Source organism: Anser brachyrhynchus (genome assembly GCF_964034855.1).
Source record: "Anser brachyrhynchus genome assembly, chromosome: 7".
In the NCBI taxonomy this organism is placed as follows: domain Eukaryota; kingdom Metazoa; phylum Chordata; class Aves; order Anseriformes; family Anatidae; genus Anser; species Anser brachyrhynchus.
In genome coordinates, this window is record NC_137701.1 from 30,824,995 (window position 1) to 30,849,013 (window position 24,019).

Sequence of the window (24,019 nt, forward strand, 5' to 3'; positions counted from 1 at the left end):
TCTCTCTCAGGAAGGCTCAAGATCTCCCTGTTTTTACCAGCTCTCTTCTCCATGAGCACACGTTGCCTCAGCCAAGTGACCCTGGGGTTGTGTCACTGACAGGCTGAGAGTCTCCCACACACCCTCAGACTTGAAGTTACATCTCTGAACCTGTCCTCCCTCCGTCTTTTGTTCTCAGTCATTTTCTTTCCTGTACACTCCAGCACCAGTTCCAAAACTCAGCCCCACAAACGTGTCTGCAAAGGGCGCTGATAAAAGCCAGGCTCCCCTTTCCCCATTCCTGGCTGGACTGGAGCTTGTGCTGACTCAGCTACTCAGCTTCGCCCCTGAGCACAAATGGATCAAGCTTCTAGAGCCATCAGCGTGGAAATGTTTGCAGTGGCCGGACCAGCACGACAACAGCTATGGAAAGAAAGGCAAGAAAATCCAGGTGTTTTGTGGGCTTGCCTGTGTAAAAGCATGGTCAGACAGCTCATCTGAGCTAGCCATTGTCTGCCTAATGCCACCTCTGGCCCTTCCCTTAAATGCGGGGGTAAGAAGGGTGATGAGTATTTTGGACGCCAATAAATCACTTTACCTTCATCACCTTTATCTGAGGTTTTGCAAAGTTCTGGCCTCGTGAGAGGTGTCACTGGGCCTACAGAAGTGGCAACACCCTCCACAGTTCCTCTTTCCATGCCCCTCTTCCCAAAGTTAAGGACACTGAAGTCACCATCTGCAGTTCAGTGAGGAGAGACCTGTACTTGCTCCCTTGAAGGGAGCAGAGGAAAGAAGGGCCATGGGGGAAGACTTGCTTCAAGGCTTTCTCTTTGGGCAGTTTGGGTATGCCAAGGAGCCAGCTGTGTTTCAGAAGGTGGTCCGAGATCCAGTCCGAAGCAACAGAAAGATAAATGACAAGTTCATATCTTTTATTTCCTCACCGATTTTCACTTCTAAGGTAGATTTGGTAAAGCAGCAGCTTCAGGCTTGACACCAGGAGGAACAATCTGAATTAATTTACCTATTCCTCTTTTAAAATCTCTAAGATCTACCAGTTTATTGTCATCCTGGGAAGCACTGTGACATTTCTCTTATTGCTGACTATATTGTTCCTATTAAAGAGTGTCAATCATTCAATGCAGCTAGATATAAATCAAATGCATTCCTTTCATTGATATAATTAGTGAACAGAAGGTGTGGGGGAATTGTAAAGCTGTTGAATTCTGCAAATTAAGGCCTTCAACAGCAGCAACAAACCCCTGACTATAACGAAAAGAGCAAAGACGTGTCAATCTTGTTTAGTCACCTGGTTAGAGGATGCAGGTTCCCTTACTGACAGTTTCAGAGTGTGACAGGGTAAGAATTTGAGATCCAGTAGCTCCTGTGGAACTGAACCCATATGAACTATCTCAACTGACATCCTTCTAAATTTCTCACAGGAATTGTTTATCTAAGATGAAAAAAACAGTTCTTTTTGTGAAATTGAGCATTTCAGCAAGGCACGTCTCTTTCTGATTATTTTTTTTCCTACATTTTTTCATGGGAAAATGACAAAAAAAAAAAAGAAACTCAACAACACAAAAACAACCACGGTTATTTATTTATTTATTTATTTTAACATAAATTTATAGGTCTTTGCTGAAAACTGTGGATGATTTGTTCCTTTATCCTAAACCTGAGAAATATATTCAAAGTAGGTCAATGAAAATAACATTTGTTTTATCAGGAAGAGCAACAACATTTTAATAATAATTCTTCCCGGCCAGCTTGGCTAATTGCTCATTAACCCCCTGTTAAAAGCCCTAGAGAGGAACATCATCTCTGCGCTTAGGTGGCACCAAAGCCAGCTGCTTGGAAGGTCCCACTTGTATAGCTGGGTGATGGTGCCACAGCCGAGCTGGCCGGACTCCTTTAGCTGCACGCTCCGGTGATCGAGTCTTGGGGTTTTGGCTCCCGGGGGATTCCATTGCACCGTGTGCGACCCCAGTTTGTGCAAAGGCCCCGGTCCTTCTACAGCTCTAAGGGAAAGGAGGTGGGGAGGGCTGTCCTGGGAGACAGGCAGGGAAGCTGCCAGGAGCACATGGAGCAAGGACTGGATTCTGGTCCTCAACTGCTCCGTGCATCTTCCTCGCCCAGAGGGCATCAAGGGTCACCTCTGGGCACACCTCGCAGGGCCTGGTTTTCCCCAGGCACGTGGGCTTGGGTTCACTGCTGTTGGCTTTACTTGTGGGCTCTCCCTGACCCGTGGAGTGAACTATTCCCAATAAAAAAAAAAAGTAAACAAATCCCATGACAAGCACCTTTATGTCTTTTCCCCTTCCTGACCTTGAGGACAAAACTCCATTTGAGCCTATAGCCATCTTCAAATGGTTAAGACTGTGTCAAAAGCAGGGTTTATCCTTTTTGTTTGTTTGTTTTAATGGACAAAGCAGCCCAATCTCTCTGCCCTGAGAGCCTCACACTAAAGCTTCACAGGTGTCAGACAGGGCTGGCCGAGCCCTCGTTGTGCCTGGCCTCACTGCTGCGATGGTGTTTTGGGCTGCCAGCGAAGGAGTGAGAAGGTCAGATGAACACAAATGTATCTGTTCACATGTAATTCCTCATCCCACAGACACCGGGGCCAGGTCACCCTGCTGCTGGTGGGTGTTCTCCACGGGGTTCAGTGGGATGGAAAGGGTAAAAGGGGTGCCCGGGCTGCACTGAGCCAGGGATAGAGGCCAGGCTGTCACATACACAGGTCTCCAGGGCTTTAACCTCCAGACCACAGCTCTCAGCTCCTTCTGAAAAAGGACAAAGCTGCTCAGCAAAACTGTGGAACTGGGAGGCTTGTGGGCTGAAATGAGTCCAAAAGACATATTAACAAGCATGAGAGGCCTGTGATGAAATAGCTAAGGTATTAATGCAGCCAGAGGCTGGTAATGAATACAAGAAATGCCCACGTTTACCCAAGAGGTCCCAAAGGTCTCTTTGCCCAGAACATTGTGATCCTTAAAGGAATATTTTAAAGTTACACTGCAGGATTAGGGCTCTAGGAACAAAATCTGAGCTGATGTGGTCTCTTGGCTGCTCTGACCTCTTGGCTGATGAGACCCCATTATGAGCCTTGTGCTGTTTATTATCCTCTGAGGTTTATCACCCAGGGGCCACTCTGAGCCTTGTCAGATGTAGGTGCCCCCTGGCCCCTGTGGACTGCATAAGTCTCTCACTGTGCCCTACGGATGTGATGGAGGTACCAAAGCACGATTCTCTTTTTGATCTGTTTTTCTCTCTGTCATCTGGTGGGAGAGAGGATCAGGTATAACTTGGTGACGTACAAAATGCCTTCCAATACTCCCGTCTCTCCCCATCTCTCAGCTGCTGGATGAAATCCATGCATGCAAAGCATGGGCCAGCACAGGCTGAACTGCCACCATCGTGTTTCACCTGCACTGCTTTTCCTTGGTGCTTTTCCATTATTTCTCTAGTGCTCAGCAGCCATGGAAATGACCAGTTGGTGCTGAGCAGAGCTGGGCTGCAAGGAGAAGATGTGAGCTGGAGGATGGTGAGTGCAGACACTTGTTGAATGGCTGAGCACCTCTGGTTTCGGCTATGATACAAACACCATGGTGGTGAGAAAACCAAAACAGGTTTGATGGATCTTCCTCAAAAGTTAATTCCAAACTAGTGCCCATCTGGCCTGTTTTTTGGAGAGCTGAACCCAGCTTTTAGGAGTAACTCAATGAAGTCTTGCACTTTTTTTTTACCCATACAAGGGAAACAGTCCCATTCTTGGTGTGGGAAGGTCCTGTCTGCCCCTGAGGCTGCACCCACACTGCTCAACCCAGGGCTGGGTCTCCTTTAGCCTTTCTGTTCCTGAGTAATTGCTCTTTATTTATTTATTTATTTATTTATTATTATTTTTAATATATCTCCTTTTTCCCATTCGGGTTGCCCCAATGAAGAAGAGTTGGTGAGAGGAGGCCTCACCTGGTACTGGACTGCTTGGCATGAAAACAACAATACACTGTTGTTATTTAGTGCACCTGATGTGATAGTCCTTAGAGCCGTTCTTTGCTTCAATCGTTTACAAGCCCTGATTTTAGTCCAAAACAAGCTTCCTTGAAATAAAATAATCATTTTCCAGTCTTCCTGTAGAAGCCAAAAGTATTTTAAGTTGGCCTGGTCTGGCCTAAATACAAGGTGGGGAGGGGGTCGGTATGTTGGGGACATTTTAGTAATGAGAGGAAGAATGTGAAAGGAAGGATTAAACCCGGTGTTTTATGTGTATTCATTGAGTCAATTTATAAGGTGCCTTTTGCAAAATATCTTGAGCCCTGCATGAAAAACCACAAAGCAAAATATTTTAAAAATCTGGACGCAAAGCCAACATGTCCCAGAGTACAGCCAGGCAGCGGAGGAGAACCTGGCACCAGGCAAAGTTCTCTAACCACTGGGCACCAGCAGAAAGACATCCGTGGCTGTGGGGCAAGGTGAGCCACAAAGGGAAGGATCTGCTCCTGAAAGCCGGCCAGGAGGGTCTCTGTGGGCAGCCAGGTGGCAAGAGCAGGGCCCTATGTGAAGGACGGTGTGGCTCAGGCTGTCGTTTCTCCTCCAAGCAGTGCTGGGGTGAAGGACTCTCTGGAGATGGGATGACCCCGGCTGGGCTGGGAGGCCTGGAGGTGACCCGCTGCAAGCCCAGATGGTTCACAAGTGGTCTCCCGGGCAGGAGCTGCCCTGATGGAGGATGTGCCAGGGAGGACAACCGATGCCCCCTCTGCGCTGCATCTTCCCCAGCACCGCTGCCTCTGGCCCGGTTTCAGCGAGAGGCCAATTAGCAGCCTGTTACAGTAATTTCACCTGGCCACGGCGCAGGCACAGCTGTTCGTGGCAAGGCGTGCGTTACGGGATTTTCTTGCTCGTAGTTGAAGGTCAGGGTTAGTGTTGACTCTGGCAGGCCGCGGCCCTGACGGCCTCTTCCAGCTGGATGCGCGGAGCCTCCCCCCGCGGCCGGCGGCTCGGGGCTCTGCTCAGCCCTGCCACAGGGCTGCCACGCAGCCTGGCCACGCTCCCCGACCCTTCGGGAAGCACGCGGGACCCCGGCACGGCGAGGAGCACGGGCAGGACTGCGGTTAGGGAAAGCACTTCACAGTCACAGGTGGCTGGGTGAACTCCGAAATGGCCTTCGGGTCAGGCACGTGACAAATATTCTGCTGAGGATTTGGCTGAGGTAAAGGCCTCAGGGCAAAGTTGCAGGGCCTTAATTACGTCCCTTTCGCGATGTTTTTTAAGGGTGACAAGGAACCGAAGAGGAGTAGGGAAGAAAAATGGCCATGCTGAGAGCTTTAAACAACACGAGCCACATTTTTTAGCATCTGTAGCATAGTTAATTTCCTGATGCAGCATTTCTTCTGAAAACAGTTTGCTGTAATAAAAGTGAAGGAACACCTTGCCCGGGGGGACAGTGATAAATCTGCTGTACGCAAGGACATTAATCTGCTGTACCAGGGACCTGCTGTGGCTCAGCCTGGGGGACATGAGTGAGATCAAGCAGACATCGTGAACGGGGTGGGCTTCATCACTCCCTTCCCTACAGTCAACCGCTTGCCTCTCTTCCAACAAGGAGGAGAGCGAAATGCTTAGAAAACAAGAAAAACAGCTTGTAAAACTACAGCTGTTTGCAGCGAGGCCCCAGATAGGACCAGAGCCTGTTTTTAGCTCTTGTTTTTGTCAACCGACTGGAGCTCAAGCTGACAAAGTATCCACTTGGTTCTTTAGGACAATTGCTAAAAACAGCAAGGCTTCAGGCAACCTCTGCTGGGGAAAGGGGTTTGGGATAGGTGTCCCTTGGGAATGGCCCAGGCTCTTTTAGGTTGCCTTCCCAGTGGGAAGAAGATCTCTTTGAAGCCAGAGATACTCTACATGTGATCCATTTTACTGATGCATGATCTGCTTGTCCATCCATCTGTCCCAGTCTTGGAAGAGAGGTGGTGATAAGAATTATGAATCCCTGTCTTCGCTGGGATCCTGACTGAGAAGCACGGGGCAGTGGCACCCACATGGTGTGAGAAAGGCAGCACCACCTGGCTTTCTGTCGCCTGGCTTTCAGGTAATATTTAGAGACTGTCCTTGCCTTGAGGACTTTATTAGCCAAGAGCAGAGCTGATTTACAGCCTGATTTCTTTAGAAGCATTTGTGTGCCCAGAGCAGGGCGATACTTGTGTGGAAGATGTTAGACTAGGGGCTGATACTTGGCACTGCTGCAAAGCATTGCCGCAGGAGCTGGTTTGCATGCAGGAGGATTTGACCTTGAACTTTCTCCTGCAGTTCAAGCCAACATCCTCTACCCCCTAGGCCTGAAAAATGTTCCTCCCCCTTGTTTTAAAAATACATTTGTTATGTCTAATATCTCTGGCCAGAGCAGTGCTACAGACTTTTACCCGCAGAGCTATGTGGGTCAGGGGTGGGGGGTGATGTGATTTCTGAGTGGCTCTAGCTGGGCTCACTGAAGTCCCCAGTGCAGTTACACCAGCAGAGCTGTACTTCTCTGGGGACAGCTTACTGCGGTCACAGGGACGGTGGCTTTACTGTCCCAGTGTGCAGCACAGCCCTGAGAGGCTTCCTGGGCTCACACTAGGCTGCGGCAGCCTCAGGCTAGCTGTGACATCCACACTGCTTGTTTAAGAGTGGGTTTGAAAACTGGCTGAGATACCCAGAGCTTGGACCTGCTCTGGTTCAAAGGACCTGCCAAGGAGCTCAGGCTCTGGCTGTCTGTCCAGCACCGGAGCAGTGTCTCGGATCCACCCAGAGCATGTGAACCAAGCCTTGTATTTGAGCTGCGGGGCTCCAGACTTCATGCAGGGCACGTGTTCGTGCCTGGCTGACATGGCTAGCAGATGATCCCATTTTGGGTACAAGCTTGGATCATGACCTCTGTGATCCTACGAGCTGGGGGTACAACAGGGCACTGAAGCCATGAGAGGGGATTTTGTGCACTTGTGCTCTCTGAGCTGGGTGCTGGGGCTGGAGTGTCTGGGCACCAGCTGGAGCATCTCAGCACCCAGCTCCTGCAGCTCCCTGCCCATGGGATCAAGCGCCCAACCTCCTCCACCCTGCTGTCAGGTTTCACAGGGAGTGCCAGGTCCCTGCCAGGTGCCTGACTGAGCCATGGCACGCATCCCCATGCCAGTCTCAAGTGCCCCATCTCACCCGCTCCCTCTGTGGAGGATGATCTCTTGCAGCTCTTCCCAGTTCAGACCAATGCGGTAAACTGGTTTACCAAGTACTTCATGACATTCACCGTGCTTTTGCCCTTTTTTGAGTAATTACTGTGTCTGTTGGCAAAATGAGTGTTATGGCACCCTTTGTCCTCATGTGAGAGGTTACTGTCACACTGGAAGGGGAGCATCTACTTGCTTTTCAGGGAGAAAAGTAGGTGTAGGGGGCAACTGTGGCAATTTTGCAAGCAGCAATGTTGGGTATAGGAAGCCACATGGTCATGTCCTTTCTCAGCTACTCCAGGGTGGGTTTTCCAAAGAATTCCCAGCAGTGGGGGAATCTGCGAGGTGTCCTGAGAAAGAGAAAAGCTCCACCTGCCTGGGAGGGGGCAGGTGAAAGAGCAGGTGTCACAGTGCCACGTGAATCTTGGGTTCACAGTGCCACATGAAAACTGCTGGTTTTGCTGTGTCTGGAGAAGCTGATGTTTTCCCACAGGCCACCATTTAAACCTCGTGGGAGCTCTCGTGCGGGCTGCTGCTGTTGTGCGTGCACAGGAATCCTTGCTGGCTCCTGCTCAGCTCCATGGCCTGTCCTGTCCTGTGAAATTAAGAGATGCAGAAGCTATTCCTAGGAGATCTTTTGTGTCCGTGTTCTTCTGGGTAGGGCTGGCCCACGAAAGCCATTGGGATGGGGGGTTGTTTCTGCAGTGGCTACGTGGCTGGAAGAGTTTGAAAGCTGCATTATCTTCCCATCGCACCAGCAGTGCCCTTGTCGCTCCTCTGTTCGCCTTCCCCAGCAGAGGCATGTCCCCAGGGCACGGTACAGCATGGGACAGGCACCTGGGCAAGGCCAAACGCCCTGACGAAGGCGAGAGCTAGCTGAGAGCTGCTGCCCGTCTCTCCCTATGGCACTGTACTGAGCCACTGCAACGTGCCCTTAGTAGTGCTGCTCCAGTCGAACCCACCGTGGCTGGGAGCTCCACTGGCCCCATACTGATGCTGGGCTTCCCATCCTCTCTGGCACCTCCTGGTTATTCTGATGTGAACACTGCCCTGCCTGCTGGAAGGCTGGCTTCTTGCTGGGCACCGTAGGAGGAAGCGGGGAGTACATGGCTGGGCTTTGCTGAGACGGCACTTTCATGCCCCTTCCACTGAGCCTCTCTCTGCTGGCATTGCCTGGCTTACATGGCATTAGAAAGCAGCCCTAAACTCCTTTAGGAAGATAGATCCCCAAATCTTGAGAACCTTGACTAGAAAAATCTTGTCTCATTTTGATGCTGTGCAATTCAGAGGGTTACAAGTGGCAAGACAAAGACGTTTCTTTTTTTTTTTTTTAACTTACCCTCCACAGCTTTCTACATCCATCGCAGTTTCTAGCTTCGCCATACCTTATGTGTTCAATTTTTCCCTACACCCTCGCCTTGCAGCTACCAGTGCATTGCAGCCCTGCAGAAAAGTGGTGCTGCGCGGTCCAGGAGCCGGCTTTAACCCGGGTGCTCTGGATGTTGGACCTGGCTCGCCGAGCCCCTGGCATCCGGCAGAGGGCAAGCGAGCTAAGAGAGCGATCCCGTCCCTGCAGCCCCTCCGGCGCTGCTCGCATCAGGCCCGCACCAGCAAACCCAGCAAACTGCCGGGAAACGTCCTTTGGGACCGTTTTGGGCTTCCAGCAGATGAGATCTGCTTATCCAAACTCTTTTTTTTCCCCCTCTCTACCCAGCTGCATCTTGTCATTTCTCCGGCCCAGTAACACCAGCGTTTATTCTTTGCTGTATTGCTGTACTGGCACAGTTTTATATTCAAACTTTTCGCTATTATCCACCCTTACAAGTGCGGTTAGATGCAGGAAGTATGTTTTTGTGTTATTTTTGTTTCTGATGAAGCATCTCTTTCTTGCCTCGTCCACTTTGGAGCACGAGGGCTTGGATCTTGAAGGCAGATTCCCTGGAAAAGCTGCAATTTCCCCAGGCTGCCAGCTATAAGAAGGAGCAGATCCACCCAAGGTGTGCACAAACATTGCTCAAACTGTTCCTGCTGCTCTTTTATAGCTGTAGTGCATCCCTACATGCAACTGTTACCTGTTACTGCTCCAGCTGGCAGGTATACGGTCCCATGTGCTGCAGGACAGGGGCCTAGCCCTGTTCCCTGCTTTCTGAGGATGTGCATTGCTCACTCTCATACCTGGCTGTGGGGATTCATCAGATTAACTAAATTAAACCAAACAAACAAACAAAAACCTGCAAGTTTGAAATAAAGCAGATATTTCTGGCTTTTGGGGAGGGGAGTGGTCTCTTTTCGTTCTCAGGACGAATTACTGGTGTGCATCTTCAAAGTGATTTAAAGCGTGGTTCAACTCTCAAAAGATGCTGTGGAAGAAGAGCACCGGTTGTTATGCATTTGCTTTCTCTAAAGGGTCAGAATTGGGCTGTACGTGCTGCAGGCTGGGAGAGTCGACAATGCCAGAGGAAACCGTGTACTCATCTGCTATTACATGCCTGTCGTGTCCAGACTCCTGGCTCTCTTAGGGGTTTTTGCAAAATCCCAATGCCTGCAATGAAGGTAAGTAGGTTTTACTCCATCTCACAGCTGTTCTAGTAGGTACAAAGAGAGTAACCCATCTATTGCCTAAGCTAAAGGTCACATTTGCTCTTGGCTGTTCCCATAGTCCTGTGCAGCCCCAGCACAGTGCTGCAAGGACAGACTGACCCACGGGACAGACGGACACCGGAGGAGGATGGAGCCAGCACAGAGCAAGAAAGCTGATTAGCTGGTTCTGGCTAGGTGGGTATCCCAAAAGCCAGGGTATTGCACAGGGTCTGGGGAGGTGGACTTGGAGCCTTTGTTTCAGAGCTGTGGGTGAAGGAGGAGAACCTGCATTTGCAGATGGCTCTTTACAAAAGGTCTCTTTTTAGTGGAACGGGTTTCATTTGGAGCCTGCGAGAGACAATAAACAGGAAGTCCCGCAATGACATTTTTATAGAGCTGCTTTGCAGAGCGGGGCTGCACTTAAAATCCAAATTTAGTTTATTTGAGTGGGAGCAGCCTCATTTTTAATGTCTGATCGCTTCCAAAGCAACGTGATGGACCTTGGCTCAGGCAGCTCTGATGTCCATGCAAACCCATGTTCGGGATCCTTCCCGGTATCTCCTCAAGAGCCCTTTAACCTTGCAATGGGCTACACCAGTGCTCGTCCTTTAGGACCTAAGCTGAGATGTTTTTGTGAAGGGTTAATTAGTGGGCTGTATTCTGCAGCAGAGATGACTTCATTTTAAGGTTTAAGTAGCTTTTGTACATCAGGCTAGTAAAATTTCCTTGGAAATAAACATAGAGCTATAAACCTAAAATTGTGCTCTACTGTGGAGTGAGACACCAGAATCTGAAATGAAAGGATACAAATTTTTCAGTTAATTACTAACATGTGACAGCAAGTGATGAGGAGAGGCTGAGGGCTGGATTTGTTCAACCTGAAGAAGACAGAGCCAGAGCTGATTGCTGTACTCGGGTCTCTCAAGGGAGGGTTCTGAGGGGATGGAGCAGGTTTCTCCTCAGAGAGGCACCACGGAAGGATGAGAAGCAACAGACACGGGCTGCTGCAAGGGAAGTTCTGACTAGGTATAAAGGGCATAATTCACAGGGAGAGTGGTTAATCCCACAGAGGCTGTGGGATCTCCATCCCCGGAGATACTCAAAACTGGACTGGACAAGGCTGTGGGCAACGTTTTCCAGCTCTGAAGGAAACCTCTCTGGTGGTCTCCAGCGCAGCCCTCTACTTTGTACAGCACCTGCTTGGTTGTGGTGGGAGGCCTCAGGAGGTGCTGGTCGCAGGGCCACCTGGGGACCTCTCCTTGGTGTGGAAGGAGTCCACAGCCTTGGGCAGAGGGGACCCACCCTTGTTATTTCTGTCGTACATTTTCTTTGGCAGGCTGGCAAGGAAGAGGCGAGCTCATTAGCCCAGCTCCATGTGTGTAAGAGGAACCAGCAAGGTCCAGAGCTACGAGCCAGGAACAAGCAGAGGTGCTTGGGCAGAAGATCGCAGCAGGGGTCCTGCCTGTGGGCTGCATACTGCTGCTCGTGTATAAATGTATAAACGTGCCAAAGAAACGCAGAGACTGGCTGCCACAGGAGTGTCCTGCTGGGGGAACCCACCAGCCGGGCTCCAGGTCTCAGCAGGGCCGCACCAGCACGGGAGGTCTCACAGCTTTACCTCAGTGTGAGACCATCCAGCTCACCTCCTCCCACAGGTGGTGTGCTTTGAAGCCCACCATCGAATCCCCTCAGCTGAGGTCCTGCGTCTCTGTGCCAGTTTCTTAGCTGAGCACCGTTATCAGTCGAGTGGCCGTGATGCTCACCAGGGGACGTTCATCCTTCCTGAGGAGCTCCCAGGCAGCTAACAGAAGCGCTTTCGCACAGGCCTGGTCCCTGCCTTTCTGCTGTGCTGTTGCTGAGGAGGGCCAGGGCTGTGTCTGGAGGCAGAAGGGCAGAGCTGGCGCTGCTCCAAGGTGCCCCATGAGTGGGAGCTGCCCCCGTCCCTGAGCAGAGGTGGGACAGGGCCTGCCTGAGGCCAGGGGAGCTGGGGGCCTGCAAGCGCTGCGTCCCCTGCTCCTGGCTGCATCTCCCCGTGTGCCAGCCCCGTCTCCAGAAGAGATTCAGACCTGAGAGAGGTGTGAACGCACTACCAGGGCACTGGGGAAGTTCTTGCTTTAGAAACAGATACGGGGCCGAAGGCAGCACGGCCCCGTGTGTTTCCTGGTCCAGGAACAGCTGCTGCTTCCCAACAGCCAGCAGACTGCAAGGGCGTGGGGTTTCCTTTGTGTTAGGGGTGAATTTTGGTGCACCTTCAAATATTTCCCTTGCCCTCGGAGAGCTCTGTGCTCTGGGTTGAGATCTGAATGGTCTGTCTTGTCCCCTGCCAATATGAGACTGTTCCCTGTATTTTTTCCAGTGCTTGTTTTATTCGTCCCATGAGGCAAATAAAATTACTTCCCCTAGGAGGCTTTGACACAGGCAGCTAGAGACCAGCAGCTGGAGTCTTTTCTTGCTACGTACTCGCACCACTCTTTCCTTTGCCTTCATCCTGTTCCATTGTAGCACTTTCCGTGGGCTTGTGTCAGCAATCCCGGCTCCTCACGGGGCTGCAGCCCCTTTCTGCTCCGCTCCCGCGTGCAGTGTTGTTACACAAAGCAGCATCGCAGCATGGTGCCGAGGAAAGAGCTGTTTTCTCTCCTGAGTAGATTCTCCAGAGTTGTTATTACTTTTCCAACAGCAAATACAAAGCAAGTGGAAATGTTGGCTGATGCTGCTAATAACATTCTTGAGCATCTACGTGTGCTTTGAAATGCTTTCACCCCACTGCCCTGCTCGAGGGGTACCAGACACAGGGGAAAGCCTGTCGACATAAACGTCAAAGGGATCTTTGGATTCTCAGATTCGTCAGATTTGACCTAAATCCTCATGGAGGAGAAGGAGCAGGCCGGGAGGCTCTGTGGCTGGCAGGTGTAAGCAATGTGGTGGCTCTCACACCACCGCAGGGTCCTTTAGCCACCCACTTCAGATAGAGATTTGATTAAAGTAGGAATATTTCTGCAGAGATGTGCTGCTACCTCTCATTGAGCTGAAAGATATTCCTTCCCCTCCCTCAGCTTCATCTCCTTCATCCTCACCAGGTCCTCTTTCAACAGCAATTAACCCAGTACCGGCTGAAGTCGGGGACACTGCCCACACAAATCCTTTCTGCTCTTGTTTTGTTGTCCCTGTAACCCGAGTCACGGTGCCTGACTGCCCTAGGTCAGTATTTAATCCTTTCTGCATCACCTCCTCCTGGCCAGCTGCTTGGTTTCAAGCTGCTTTTTACCCTTGAGACTAATGCTGGCATCTTGGAGGGATGCTTAGGGATGAGCGAGAGGTTCGGCTACTGGGGAACACCACGGCTTGGAGCCACCACCATGGCTCCATGCCCTCCCACGAACTTTAAGCCTGCTGATCTCTAATCAGTGCTACAGAAACCTAAACAAACGAGCCCAGGCCAAAGCATTCATAATTACTGGCTCAGGCTCACAGATAATGAGTTTAGGGCTGCTCTAAAGACATCTTAGATAGGCTCCATGTAAAGGGACTGGCCTATAATTGACCCTTCTGCTGACATCTGAACTCTGCCCAGGATGAGGCACCTGGGGAGAGCAGTTTGGGGAAGGGGGGGCCGTGGGGCCGACAGGACGCAGATGGGCTGCGCTTTGCTGTGGGCGTGTGGCGAACCCCAGCCCACGGTGCTCTGCAAACCTCTTCCCCTTCGCTCATGGCCAGTTTGCCAAATCTCTGGGGAGAAAGCGAGAGGCTGACCACTGAGCACCAGAGCACATCCCCGCAGCCTTCCTCCTCACCGCCTTCCCTTCCTCATCACCTGCCCCTCTCCTGGGCAGCTCTGGGAGGCAGGAGGCTTTTTGCAGCACTCGACAGAAAGTGCTTTGTGTCAGCCTCTTGAACGGGAGGCCTCCAAAAATACCAAGACTCTTTTTTTCTATTTTCCTCTTCTTATTTTTTTTTTCCTTACCCCTAGAGCTAAAAATGAGGGAGAGAAAAATGCAGGAGGACACATTGTTTTCTTTTTTCCCCCACCCAGCGCTGTAAAATACTTCTTAATGGTTGGGAGCAAGAGGATCTCCGGGCTGGGCCTCCACTTTGTGTTTGCGAGTTTATTTTTCTTAATTCATCCTTGACAAAGGACAGAGCCATAAAAGACCCGACCAGCACGTCTGTGGGAAAAAACTGCCCTGAAAAGGGTCGGAGGAATACTGTAGCATTTACAAACAATCCCGAGGGCTAAAGCCTCTGTGAGATGCGGCTTCAGTTATAACTTGCCTTTCTAGGAACAAGCCTACATCTGTTTGGCAATGCCATATTTTGTAGGGTAAAATAAACCCTTGAGAACAAACAGGCCAGCTTATGCACAGGGGTAAATGCCTGGGAACAGAGCTCACTTGTTAATCCTAAAACTGTCAGCAAAGACCCACTGGAGAAATTATAGCCGGCCATGGGCACTCAAGCTGTTTTCTCCTCGCCTCCCCCCACAAGCACAACAGCTGTAAAATCTTCTTTATTGTTCTCCTCCGGCCGAGGAGCTCGGAGGAGCTGTGAGGAGAGGTCTGTGGTGGGAGAACACGGGCAGCCTCTGCCCCGCCGCGCTTGCACCGGCGCCGCTGCACAAAGAAAGCGGCGGCGATAAAAAACCACGGGGCGGCCTCGGCACCTACGATGGAGGCTACGAAGAGGGAAGGCCGGCTGGTTCCCTCGTCGGAGCTGCGCGTTTCTTTCCCCGCAGGATCCTTACGTGCAAGGTCCTGCTGCAATTCGGGAAGCCCCTTCCCTCCCCCTCGGCTCTCTCCCTGCCCTTCCCTCGCCGGCTCCAAGCTCTCCCTGGGGAAAACCCATCTGTGCACCAGCAGCCGACAGCAGGGTGCTTATCGGGCATCTGCCCCTGCCAGGAGTTATTAATGGCACGCCAGCAAGCGCCCCAGCGAAACGGGCCTCGCAAGCATCAAGCGCCTGCTGAAGAAGCGGGTTTCAATCCTCCCTTGGGGAATGACCTGCCGGCCACCTAAAAAATGCAGGATCGGTTCACTTTATAATTAAGTTCAGGCCATCTCTTGTGCTCACACACGCAGAAACCCAGATGTCAGCCTGGTACGAGGCAAAGTGCCGGGCTGCTTTTACAGCCCCAGCAGCACAGAGAGCACGAGGGCACAGCGCTTGCCACTGGAAGAAACCTACTTTGAATACTTGGAATATTTAACTGGCTGCAACAGATAATTAGCCAAACCCTCTTACGCCTCCAAATATAGATTCATTAGTCATATGAAAATATCTCATTGGAACCAAATGTGAGTCATTAGTGAAGTCAACGGCAGATCATAAAAAAGGTACGGAGAGCCCCCCCCCCCCCCCCCCCCGAGAAGTCGTGAGTGTGCAGCGAGAATAACTCGCTCCCTTGTCTATGGAACATCTGCTCTCAAATCCGTGCTAAAGGGAGGCTTTGAGGGGCTGCTGTGTGCTGTGCGTCCCATTTTCCCACCCTGAGATTTGTAGGAGTAACAAATGCAAAGTCTGCGCTGGTCTTTTCTTTTTTCTTTTCCTTTCTTTTCTTTCTTCTTTTCTTTTCTTTTCTTTTCTTTTTTCTTTTCCTTTCTTTTCTTTTCTTTTCTTTTCTTTTCTTTTCTTTTCTTTTCTTTTCTTTTCTTTTCTTTTCTTTTCTTTTCTTTTCTTTTCTTTTCTTTTCTTTTCTTTTCTTTTCTTTTCTTTTCTTTTCTTTTCTTTTCTTTTCTTTTCTTTTCTTTTCTTTTCTTTTCTTTTCTTTTCTTTTCTTTTCTTTTCTTTTCTTTTCTTTTCTTTTCTTTTCTTTTCTTTTCTTTTCTTCTGTTCTCTCTTCTCTTCTCTTCTCTTCTCTTCTCTTCTCTTCTCTTCTCTTCTCTTCTCTTCTCTTCTCTTCTCTTCTCTTCTCTTCTCTTCTCTTCTCTTCTCTTCTCTTCTCTTCTCTTCTCTTCTCTTCTCTTCTCTTCTCTCTCTTCTCTTCTCTTCTCTTCTCTTCTCTTCTCTTCTCTTCTCTTCTCTTCTCTTCTCTTCTCTTCTCTTCTCTTCTCTTCTCTTCCTGTCTTTCTTTTTTCTTGGCTTTTAAAGTGACTTTCTTGAGTCACTCAGGCGAAAATTCTGGTTCTGTCATGCAAAAGGGGATTTTGTAACACGAAGTGATGAAGCAAAACAAAAATATCTTGATTATTTGCTTCTAATTTCAGGGCAATGTTTTTGTTGGCTTGGAGTTTTGGAGTCCCTTGCATTCCGAGCAGCGAGTGCTGCAACCAGATGCTGCTGCCACGGGGACCCAAAAGTGACCAGGTTCCTCCAGAAGTGACACCAGGATGGCTAAAATCACCACGAGGTGCAAAGATGCGGCTGTAGGATTTAACAAATAAAGCGAGCTGGCAGCTCTTTCATAACAACATAGCAGAGCGTGATGGGTGGTCAGAGAAAGGGACCCTGCCTGATTAAACCCTTGTAAAACCTGAGTTATTTTCTGGGGGAGTGGATGGGAACGTGTGCTAGGTGCCGGACGCACACCGTGGGTTTTGCAGCGTGCAGATGCCGCAGACCGCCGTTTCCTCTCTGGGCTCATGGCTCCCGCAAACAAATGTGTTATAAAACTCCAAGGCCATGAGTAATCCCGTGCCGAGCGTTGTGTTGCATGAGAGGCATCAGCAGCTGCACTTTGCGTTCTCCTTGATTTGAAAAGAAAAACCCAAACACCAGCAAACCTGCAGCAGAAAATGCTAACGCTAAGTGCCACAAAGCCGGCATTCCCGCGGGTGAGGAGCTCCATCGCTCAGCGCCCGACTTTAACCATATAATCCCACGATGACGTTAACAGAGGTTTCCAGCTTCATTAGCCCGGTTGCGCTCCCTTGGCTTTGCTATTAACATTTTTAACTAATGAAGAAGTCAGTCACGTCTGCATGATACCCCGTGTACTGAAAAAGCTCTGGGTGTACCGAGCAATGGGGGCAGCAAGGAGGGGAGCGTGCTGGGGTTCAACATGGGGATTTCACACCAAAACCCCAAAACATAGGCAGCATCCTTTGCGCATCCCCAGGGAAGCACTGGGAGGACAGCACGTAGTGCAGGTTTTATCCCCATGGTGGGGCTTGGCCCGAAACACGTAGCCTGGGTGCACGATGTGGCTGGGGGGCAGCGGGATGAGGGTGACCCCCCTTCCCATCTCTCTGGGGACAATTTCCAGCGGGATAACGCCCTTGATGCCTTCAGTGGGGGGGTGATCATCCCTGTTTGGGGGTGATCATCCCTGTTTGGGGGGGAGCATCCAGTTTGGGGGTCTGCATCCCAGTTTGGGAGTGAGCATCCCAATTCGGGGGTGAGCATCCCAGTTTGGGGGTTTGCATCCCAGTTTGGGGGCCAGCATCCCAGTCTTAGGGTGAGCATCCCAGTTTGGGGTGAGCATCCCAGTCTGGGGGTTGACATCCCAGTTTGGGAGTGAGCATCCCAATTTGGGGGTGAGCATCCCAGTTTGGGGGTCTGCATCCCAGTTTGGGGGTTAGCACATCAGCGGGGGGGGCAGCATTCCAGTCTGGGGATAAGCATCCCAGTTTGGGGTTGAGCATCCCAGTCTGGGAGTCAGCATCCAAGTCTGGGGGTTAGCATCCCACTCTGGGGGCCAGCATCCCAGTCTGGGGTCAGCATCCCAGTCTGGGTCAGCATGCCAGTCTGAGGGTGATCATCCCAGTTTGGGGGTCAGCATCCCAGTTTGGGGGTGAGCATCACAGTTTGGGGCTGAGCATCCCACTCAGGGGGCCAGCGTCCCAGTCTGGGGGTCAGCATCTCAGTTTGGGGGTGACATCTCAATCTGAGGGTCAGCATCCCAGTCTGGGGATAAGCATCCCAGTTTGGGGTGAGCATCCCTGTCTGGGGGTCGGCATCCCAGTTTGCGAGTGAGCATCTCAGTTTGGGGTTGAGCATCCCAACCTGAGGGTCGGCATCCCAGTTTGGGGGCGAGCACCTCAGCGGGGGGGGGTCAGCATCCCAGTTTGGGGGTCAGCATCCCAGTTTGGGGGGTGAGCATCCCACTCTGGGAGCCAGCATCCCAGTTTGGGGGTGAGCATCCCAGTTTGGAGCCAGCATCCCAGTTTGGGGCCATCACCCCAGCCTGGAGGCCAGCACCCCACTCTGGGCTCCAGCACCCCAATCTGGGGCCAGCACCCCAGTCCGGGGCCCAGCTCCCCACTCCGCCTGCCCTCACCCCACGGGGGCTCCAGCACCCCCCCCCCTTCCCCCCAACACCCCCCCCCGCCCCCCAAAAGCCGTGCGCGCGGCTCCGCGGGCCGGCTCTAGGACCCTGCGCGTCCCCGCCGGCGCCCGGCCCCGCTCGGCCCCGCTCGGCTCCCCTCTCCTCCTCTCCCCTCTCTCCCCTCTCCCCTCGCCGCGCCGCGCCGGGCCGTGCCGAGCCGCGCCGCCGGGGGGCCGAGCGGCGTGCGTCCGTCCACCTGCCGGCCCCGCCGCGCCCTCAGTCCCGCCATGGCGCTCGGCGGGCTCGGTGGTGCGGCGGCGGCGGCGGCGGCGGCGCGGCTCGGGCCCCGTGGCCGCGGCTGCTGCTGGCGGCGGCGGCGGCGGCGCTGGCGCTGGCGGGGCCGGCGCTGCCCGAGGTGCTGTTCCGCTGCCCGCCCTGCACGGCCGAGCGCCTGGCCGCCTGCCCCCCGGCTTCCCGGCCGCCCTGCCCGGAGCTGGTGAGGGAACCGGGTTGCGGCTGCTGCCCGGTGTGCGCCCGCTTGGAGGCCGAGGCGTGCGGCGTTTACACGCCGCGCTGCGCCGCCGGCTTGCGCTGCTACCCGGACCCCGGCGCCGAGCTGCCCCTGCAAGCCCTGGTGCAAGGGCAGGGCACCTGCGCCCGCCGCAGGGACGCCGCCGAGTACGGGGCCAGCGCCGAGCGGCCCGCAGGTGAGCCCCGGAGCACCCCCCCCGGGACCTGGTGGGGCCGGGAAGGGCAAGGGGGGGGCCCCGCCGGGAGAGGGGAGCGGGGGAGGGCGGAGGGGTGAGGGGAAGGAGCCGGAGGGCATCCCCTGGAAGGGGGGGGGGTTGGGGTCGTAGCTAGCCCTGGGGGTGCAGAAAGGGGGGTGGGGGGGGGGTTCTTCTGTATGGGGAGCCCGAGGGTGGTGGTGGTGGGGGTAATAAAGCGGGGGGACCCGCTGGCAGCCAGGGCTGTGGGGGATGCCTAGGGGCCGGGGCGGAGGTTGGGGTTTCTATGGGGAAAAAAAGCCACCGTGGCGGATTTAGGGGGAAGCGTGGGGAGGCGCAGCTGAGGGGGAGCCCTTCGGGGAGCAGCGGGAGGTGGAGGTGCGCGTCTGGCTTGGTGGGGACTGAAGGCACCCCGAAGGGCGACCGATGCCCCCGCGGGACCGGACCACGCGCTGCCCGGTGCTGGGGGGGCTGCGTTGTGGGGACCCCCGGCCCCATGGCCGGCTGCCCAGCGGAGCCCACGGCAGAGGTTGGGGCCCTCTTTGCCCTCCCCCAAGCCCGGGCACTGGGTGCCGGGGAGAAGCGGAGCATCCCGGAGGACGGGACGCTACAGGCTCCTGACCTGTTGCTGCGATTGCTGCGGGAGGCAGCTCTCCCGGGGATGCCGGTGCACGGGTTGGGGAGCGCCTCGGCTCTCGCTGATCGAGGGGGAGAAGACACAGGGAGAAAGAAAAACCGGCGGCGCAGGGAGCTTTGCACGCCGCAAGCCGCTGCTTGGCTGCAGTGAGGGCGGCCGCCGCGGTCCCCGCTGCTGTCCCCCTCCTCTGCCCGGCTGCAGCGAGCCGGGAGCCCGGAGGACACGCGGATGTGAAGCCCTGCTCGGCTACAGAATGGGGGTGTCAAGGGAGTGAATTTTACGCTCTCCAGAAGAAGCCAAGGGCATTTAGATTTAAGGAATCTGGCGCTGACTTCAGGCTTGTGCTTTTGGAAGAGGCTGGGGGCGGTGGGGGGGAGTGGGGAGCACTGCAGAGATGGGTTAAGAGGTGATTTTCTGAGTTAACGCTGCTTTTTTGCTTTTATAGTCTTTTTTTTTTTTTTTCCAGATTTTTTACATTACTTCACTGGATGTTTTGCTTGATTTTACTACCCTTACTCCTTTACAATGCATGTGATTTATTTGACCATATCTCTGTGTGTATGTAACGCGCACACACTCATATATAAATAGCGCAGTTTAAGAACACTTTAATGTATGTGGTGCTCTGTAATGTCCATAGGGGGTGAATAATAAAAATACTGGCACATCTTTAGCCAGCGTGATGTGAAACATGCAGCTGGAATATTCACAGTCGAGCACGTCTTGGCAGAGGAGCTTGGACATCCAGAAAAGGGTTTGCTCTCTTCAGATTACAAAACTTTTAACAGGTTGTTGTAGCCATTACAAAAGAAAAAGAAAAAAAAAAAAAAGAAAACAACCCACAACAAAAACAAAACCCCGATCCGCCAGCTTCACTTGATGCTCTTCTGTTCAGGCTCACATCTCTGCTTCCATCTGCAGCATGCCTGCAAAATATATACCAGGGAGAGTTTGCTTTTCGTTCAAAGCAGTGACAGGGAAAGCAGTCTGGCACCCGAAGCGCAGGGATTGGAATTCCCTTTCAAATGCTGATGTCAAGCTTGTTTCACGAGTGCCCCGAGAGCAGGTTTTTGCCTGCAAAAGGCAGGTGTTGAGCCTTTTTTTTTTTTTTTCCAAATGTGCTTAAAGGTATTTGCCCTTTTTCCCCTTTCCAGCTTGAAAAGGCTCCTTTGGCTGATTGAGGACTGGAATGCAGAGCTCGTGCTATTCCTAAATTAAGAGGTTGGCAAGTTTTTTTGTCCCTGATGAGAGGCAGAAGGATTGCCCAAATGAAACAAGGAATAAAACTCTGCAAATTCTCCTGCTGTGGCTCCAGCATTGTTTAGTCTTCCACTTAGGTCTGTAAAGCCAATCCTGAAATGGTTGTAGGCGGAAAGTAACATAAACCACCATGTAGCTAGGAAGCAGGGGATGTTGCTCATTGCACAAGAGGCTTTGGGTATTTTGAAGATGTTGGGAATGTTGGAACAAAATAGCAGCAGTCTGTGGAAATCAGGCTGAGAACCTCTACCTCCTCGGGGAGCCGGGGGCACGAACTCCCGCTGATGGAGGCAGCGAGATGGAGGCTCAGCACCTCCAGGGATCAGGGCCTCTGAAATAGTTTTGATGCCACTGGACCACACTGTTTTACAGTTTATTTCAGGTCATCGTGTAACAAACTTTACATGCTGCTGACTGAAGCCGCCTGCACACGGGACAGAGGGTTGTTATTGTGCGCGGAGCTCCCATGCCAGTCTCCAGTGTATTTATTTATTCCTTCAGCACGGCAGGGAGGTCTGAGCACCATTTTAAGGCTGAGTAACGGACTGGGCACGTGGAGCAGAGTGAGGACGGCCTGTACGTCATGTTAGCCCTCGTGTCCCTGTCCCCGATATTCATCTTCTGGCTAAGCAGGTCTGGGGTGGCCCAAGACCCAAGAGGAGCTGGACACAGAGCCAGCTTTGAGAGGCGTTTCGGGTACCACGGGATACCCAGTCTCATGCTGCCAGCCCTGCAGAGAGCCAGCCCCAAGAAACAAGTCGGTGATTTTTCTGTCGGATCAGCGACCTGACCTGGCCGAAGGCTCAGCGGGGTGCTGGTGCTGCTCCGGGGCAAACAGCGGGAGCTGTGCTGGGAGGTGGAGCAGGGCAGAGCTTTGCAGTGTCAGCGGATGGCCCAAAGTGTCTTGCCCGAGTTAGAGGATAGCTGAAGAACATCGGTTTTCTCCTAATGGAGACAATGTCCTAGGATTAAAACTCGTCTCTCAAAGAGTTTTGCAAAAGTGACCAGTTAAGGGATTTTTTACCCCTTTGGCAGTGTGGTTCAGGTGGCTTTGTAGTACTGTTTTACTGTGTTGTTGGGATATTTGTACTAATCGAGTGAGATGCCCCTCTGAACCCACTGCTGGCTACTAAGTTCTGCTTCAGAATCCCACTTTTTATCAAAACAAATGTGTTCTTCAGCCCGTGCTACTCAAGGCAACCTTTCCAAATGGAAGGAGAGCTGGGCGAAGACCATGGCCGCGGGCAAACTTGAATTTGCAGGGCTGGTGCTGTCTCCTTCACCTGGTCAGGGACTGCCATGGAACAAAAACAGCGTCAAAACAGTTAACTGTTAGAAGAGCAGCTCGGTTTAACATCCAGCTAAAATCCTTATTTGGGTAGCCCCAAATGCCACACATCCTTCCTTATGGGTCAAATGTCAAAACCTCCATTTCCCCTTGGCAGGCAGCTGCTAAAAGACAGTTTAATGTATTGCTCCAAAACACAGAAGACTCTGAGGCTGGAGGTAGCATAATATAAGTGGAATTTTAACAGCAACTTGAAAACCATGCCAGCAATGCTATGACTACATTTTTCACATCCACTGAATTGCCAGGAAGACTTCTGCTTCTCTCCAGCTTTTCTAGGGAAACGCATTTGTCATCATCTGCACGTGCGTGTGTGTGTGTCTGTCCTCCTGCCCCCACAGCTTCTGCCCCCTCAGTTGGTGTGACCAGGTCTGGCAGAGCCTCAGAGGCTGTGAATTTGCTCTGTTGCTAAAAGCAGGTGAGATGCAGAGGAGAGCCCTTCTGGGAGCATCCCCCTTGCTCCGCGCCAGGCGCCTTTTGGGGTGGAAGCGCACGGGCATGGGAGAAGTTCATGACGAGCGCTGCAACCAGGCGTTCAGCCTGGCTTGTGCAAGCTTGGGCGTTACGGGACATCAGAGAAAAGAGCTGCAAGAAGCCAGTCTGCTGTGTTAATATCCCTGCAGCCGCTGCTGCAGCTCTGCCCCGGCTAAACTGAAGGGCTGCGGAGCTCTTTGTTGTGGAAGAAGTTATTACAAGTGAAACGCAATTAATAACAGCTCTGAGGATGATAGGTGAATGAAAAAGCATACAGCTCGTCTGTCCTTGTTGCCTCTGGGGCTTTGCCAGTAGATGGACCAGGTTTCCAAGCTCTTCTGCAGCAGCTGTGTCTGGTCAAGGACTAACCCCATCAGGTCCTGGGCCGGTTGTCATCTTTGAGTATGAAGATAATAAATAACACCTTGTGGAGCAGCTTCTTGAAAACGATGCTCCCCCAAGGCCCAGGCCCACTGACGTTTGCTGTGGTGGGGGTGATAGTGGTGTGAAAATGGGCTGGAGGGAAGGGGGAGTCTGGGAGGATTTCAAGGCTCTGGCCCAAAGGAGAAATGTGTTTTCATGCTGTCCCTTGGCAAATGATCTGTTTCCTTCTTGCCCTTTGCAGTTGTTTCCTTTCCTCTGGGTTTCAGGCTCATGCTCGCTGAGCGTGGTATTTGTCAAGGGAAGAGCGAGAAGCCCCGTCTGTGAGAAAGTCCATGCCGTTTGTTTTATCCACATCCAGGAATTGAACCGAGATAAACAATTCAGGAGGCAAAGCAGCAAAAACTGGAATGCGAGAGGTGTATTTGTGTTTGGCTCTGGGCTAGACCTGGCTGCAGCATTAGCTGGGGTTGATGTGTCCGACCGATGAGCTGGTGGCATCGCTGCCCACAGACACAGCCGGGTTTGGGAGGACGGGGTTTTGTCCGGTGGCTGGCAGCACTTCTGTGCCTGTTCTTCCAGGGCACGTGTTCAGCACGAAGGGGCTAAGAGGAGCAGTAGTTGCCCTGAGGCCTGTGTGCATTTCTGCATGGTTTGGGCTACTCCAGCTTTTTGGGCATGGTTACAGCCCAGATCCCTACTGGGTCTCCGATTCCTTTGGGGAAGGTCTTTTGTTTGAGGCCAGCAGAGTAAGATAACGGTAACACGTGAAGATGCTTTTAAAGCATTTCTGTTAAACGAGGAGGACCGAGCTCAGGCGTGTGCTGAGTTTCCAGATGTTCCTCCCTCTTCCACGGGAAGGTGCTGCCCAAATCAGCATGCGTGTAGCCGCTTTGGAGGGTGTCCTTTAACAGCACATATTGAACACATCGGGCTCTGCTTTCCATCATGGTGTTGCTGACTGTTTGCATCTGCCAGAGAGGCATGTGTGTCCTTAGTGGAAGACTGAGGCTTTACCAGATGGCATTAGTCTCGCTGAGAAAGCCACCTTAGTCCCTCGTGCCTGTTCCTTTGTGATGTGGCATGCAACACCATGATGGCTCACATGTGCAGAGTGGGCCAGGGGATTTGGAGGATAAAAATGGTGCATGTTCTGGGAGTGCACCTGGAAGAGAAGAGAGACCCAGGCTTTGGGTCTTGGCATGCCGTGCAGGTTTTTCTTGGCTGCCTTTCATCCCCGCC

The 24,019-nt window shown here is 52.5% G+C and overlaps 1 protein-coding gene across 1 annotated transcript in view; it reads left to right on the top strand.

Moving 5' to 3' along the window:
- Positions 1-9,722: 9,722 nt before the first annotated feature.
- IGFBP2 (insulin like growth factor binding protein 2) overlaps positions 9,723-24,019 on the top strand; it is a gene marked incomplete at its 5' end in the record, with an annotated part of 68,769 nt that continues 54,472 nt past the window's right edge. Inside the window, 2 exons of the mRNA XM_080598735.1 lie at positions 9,723-9,728; positions 17,696-18,659. Of these exons, the coding sequence (XP_080454861.1) occupies positions 9,723-9,728; positions 17,696-18,659 (970 nt within the window). The remainder of the gene's footprint in view (positions 9,729-17,695; positions 18,660-24,019) is intronic.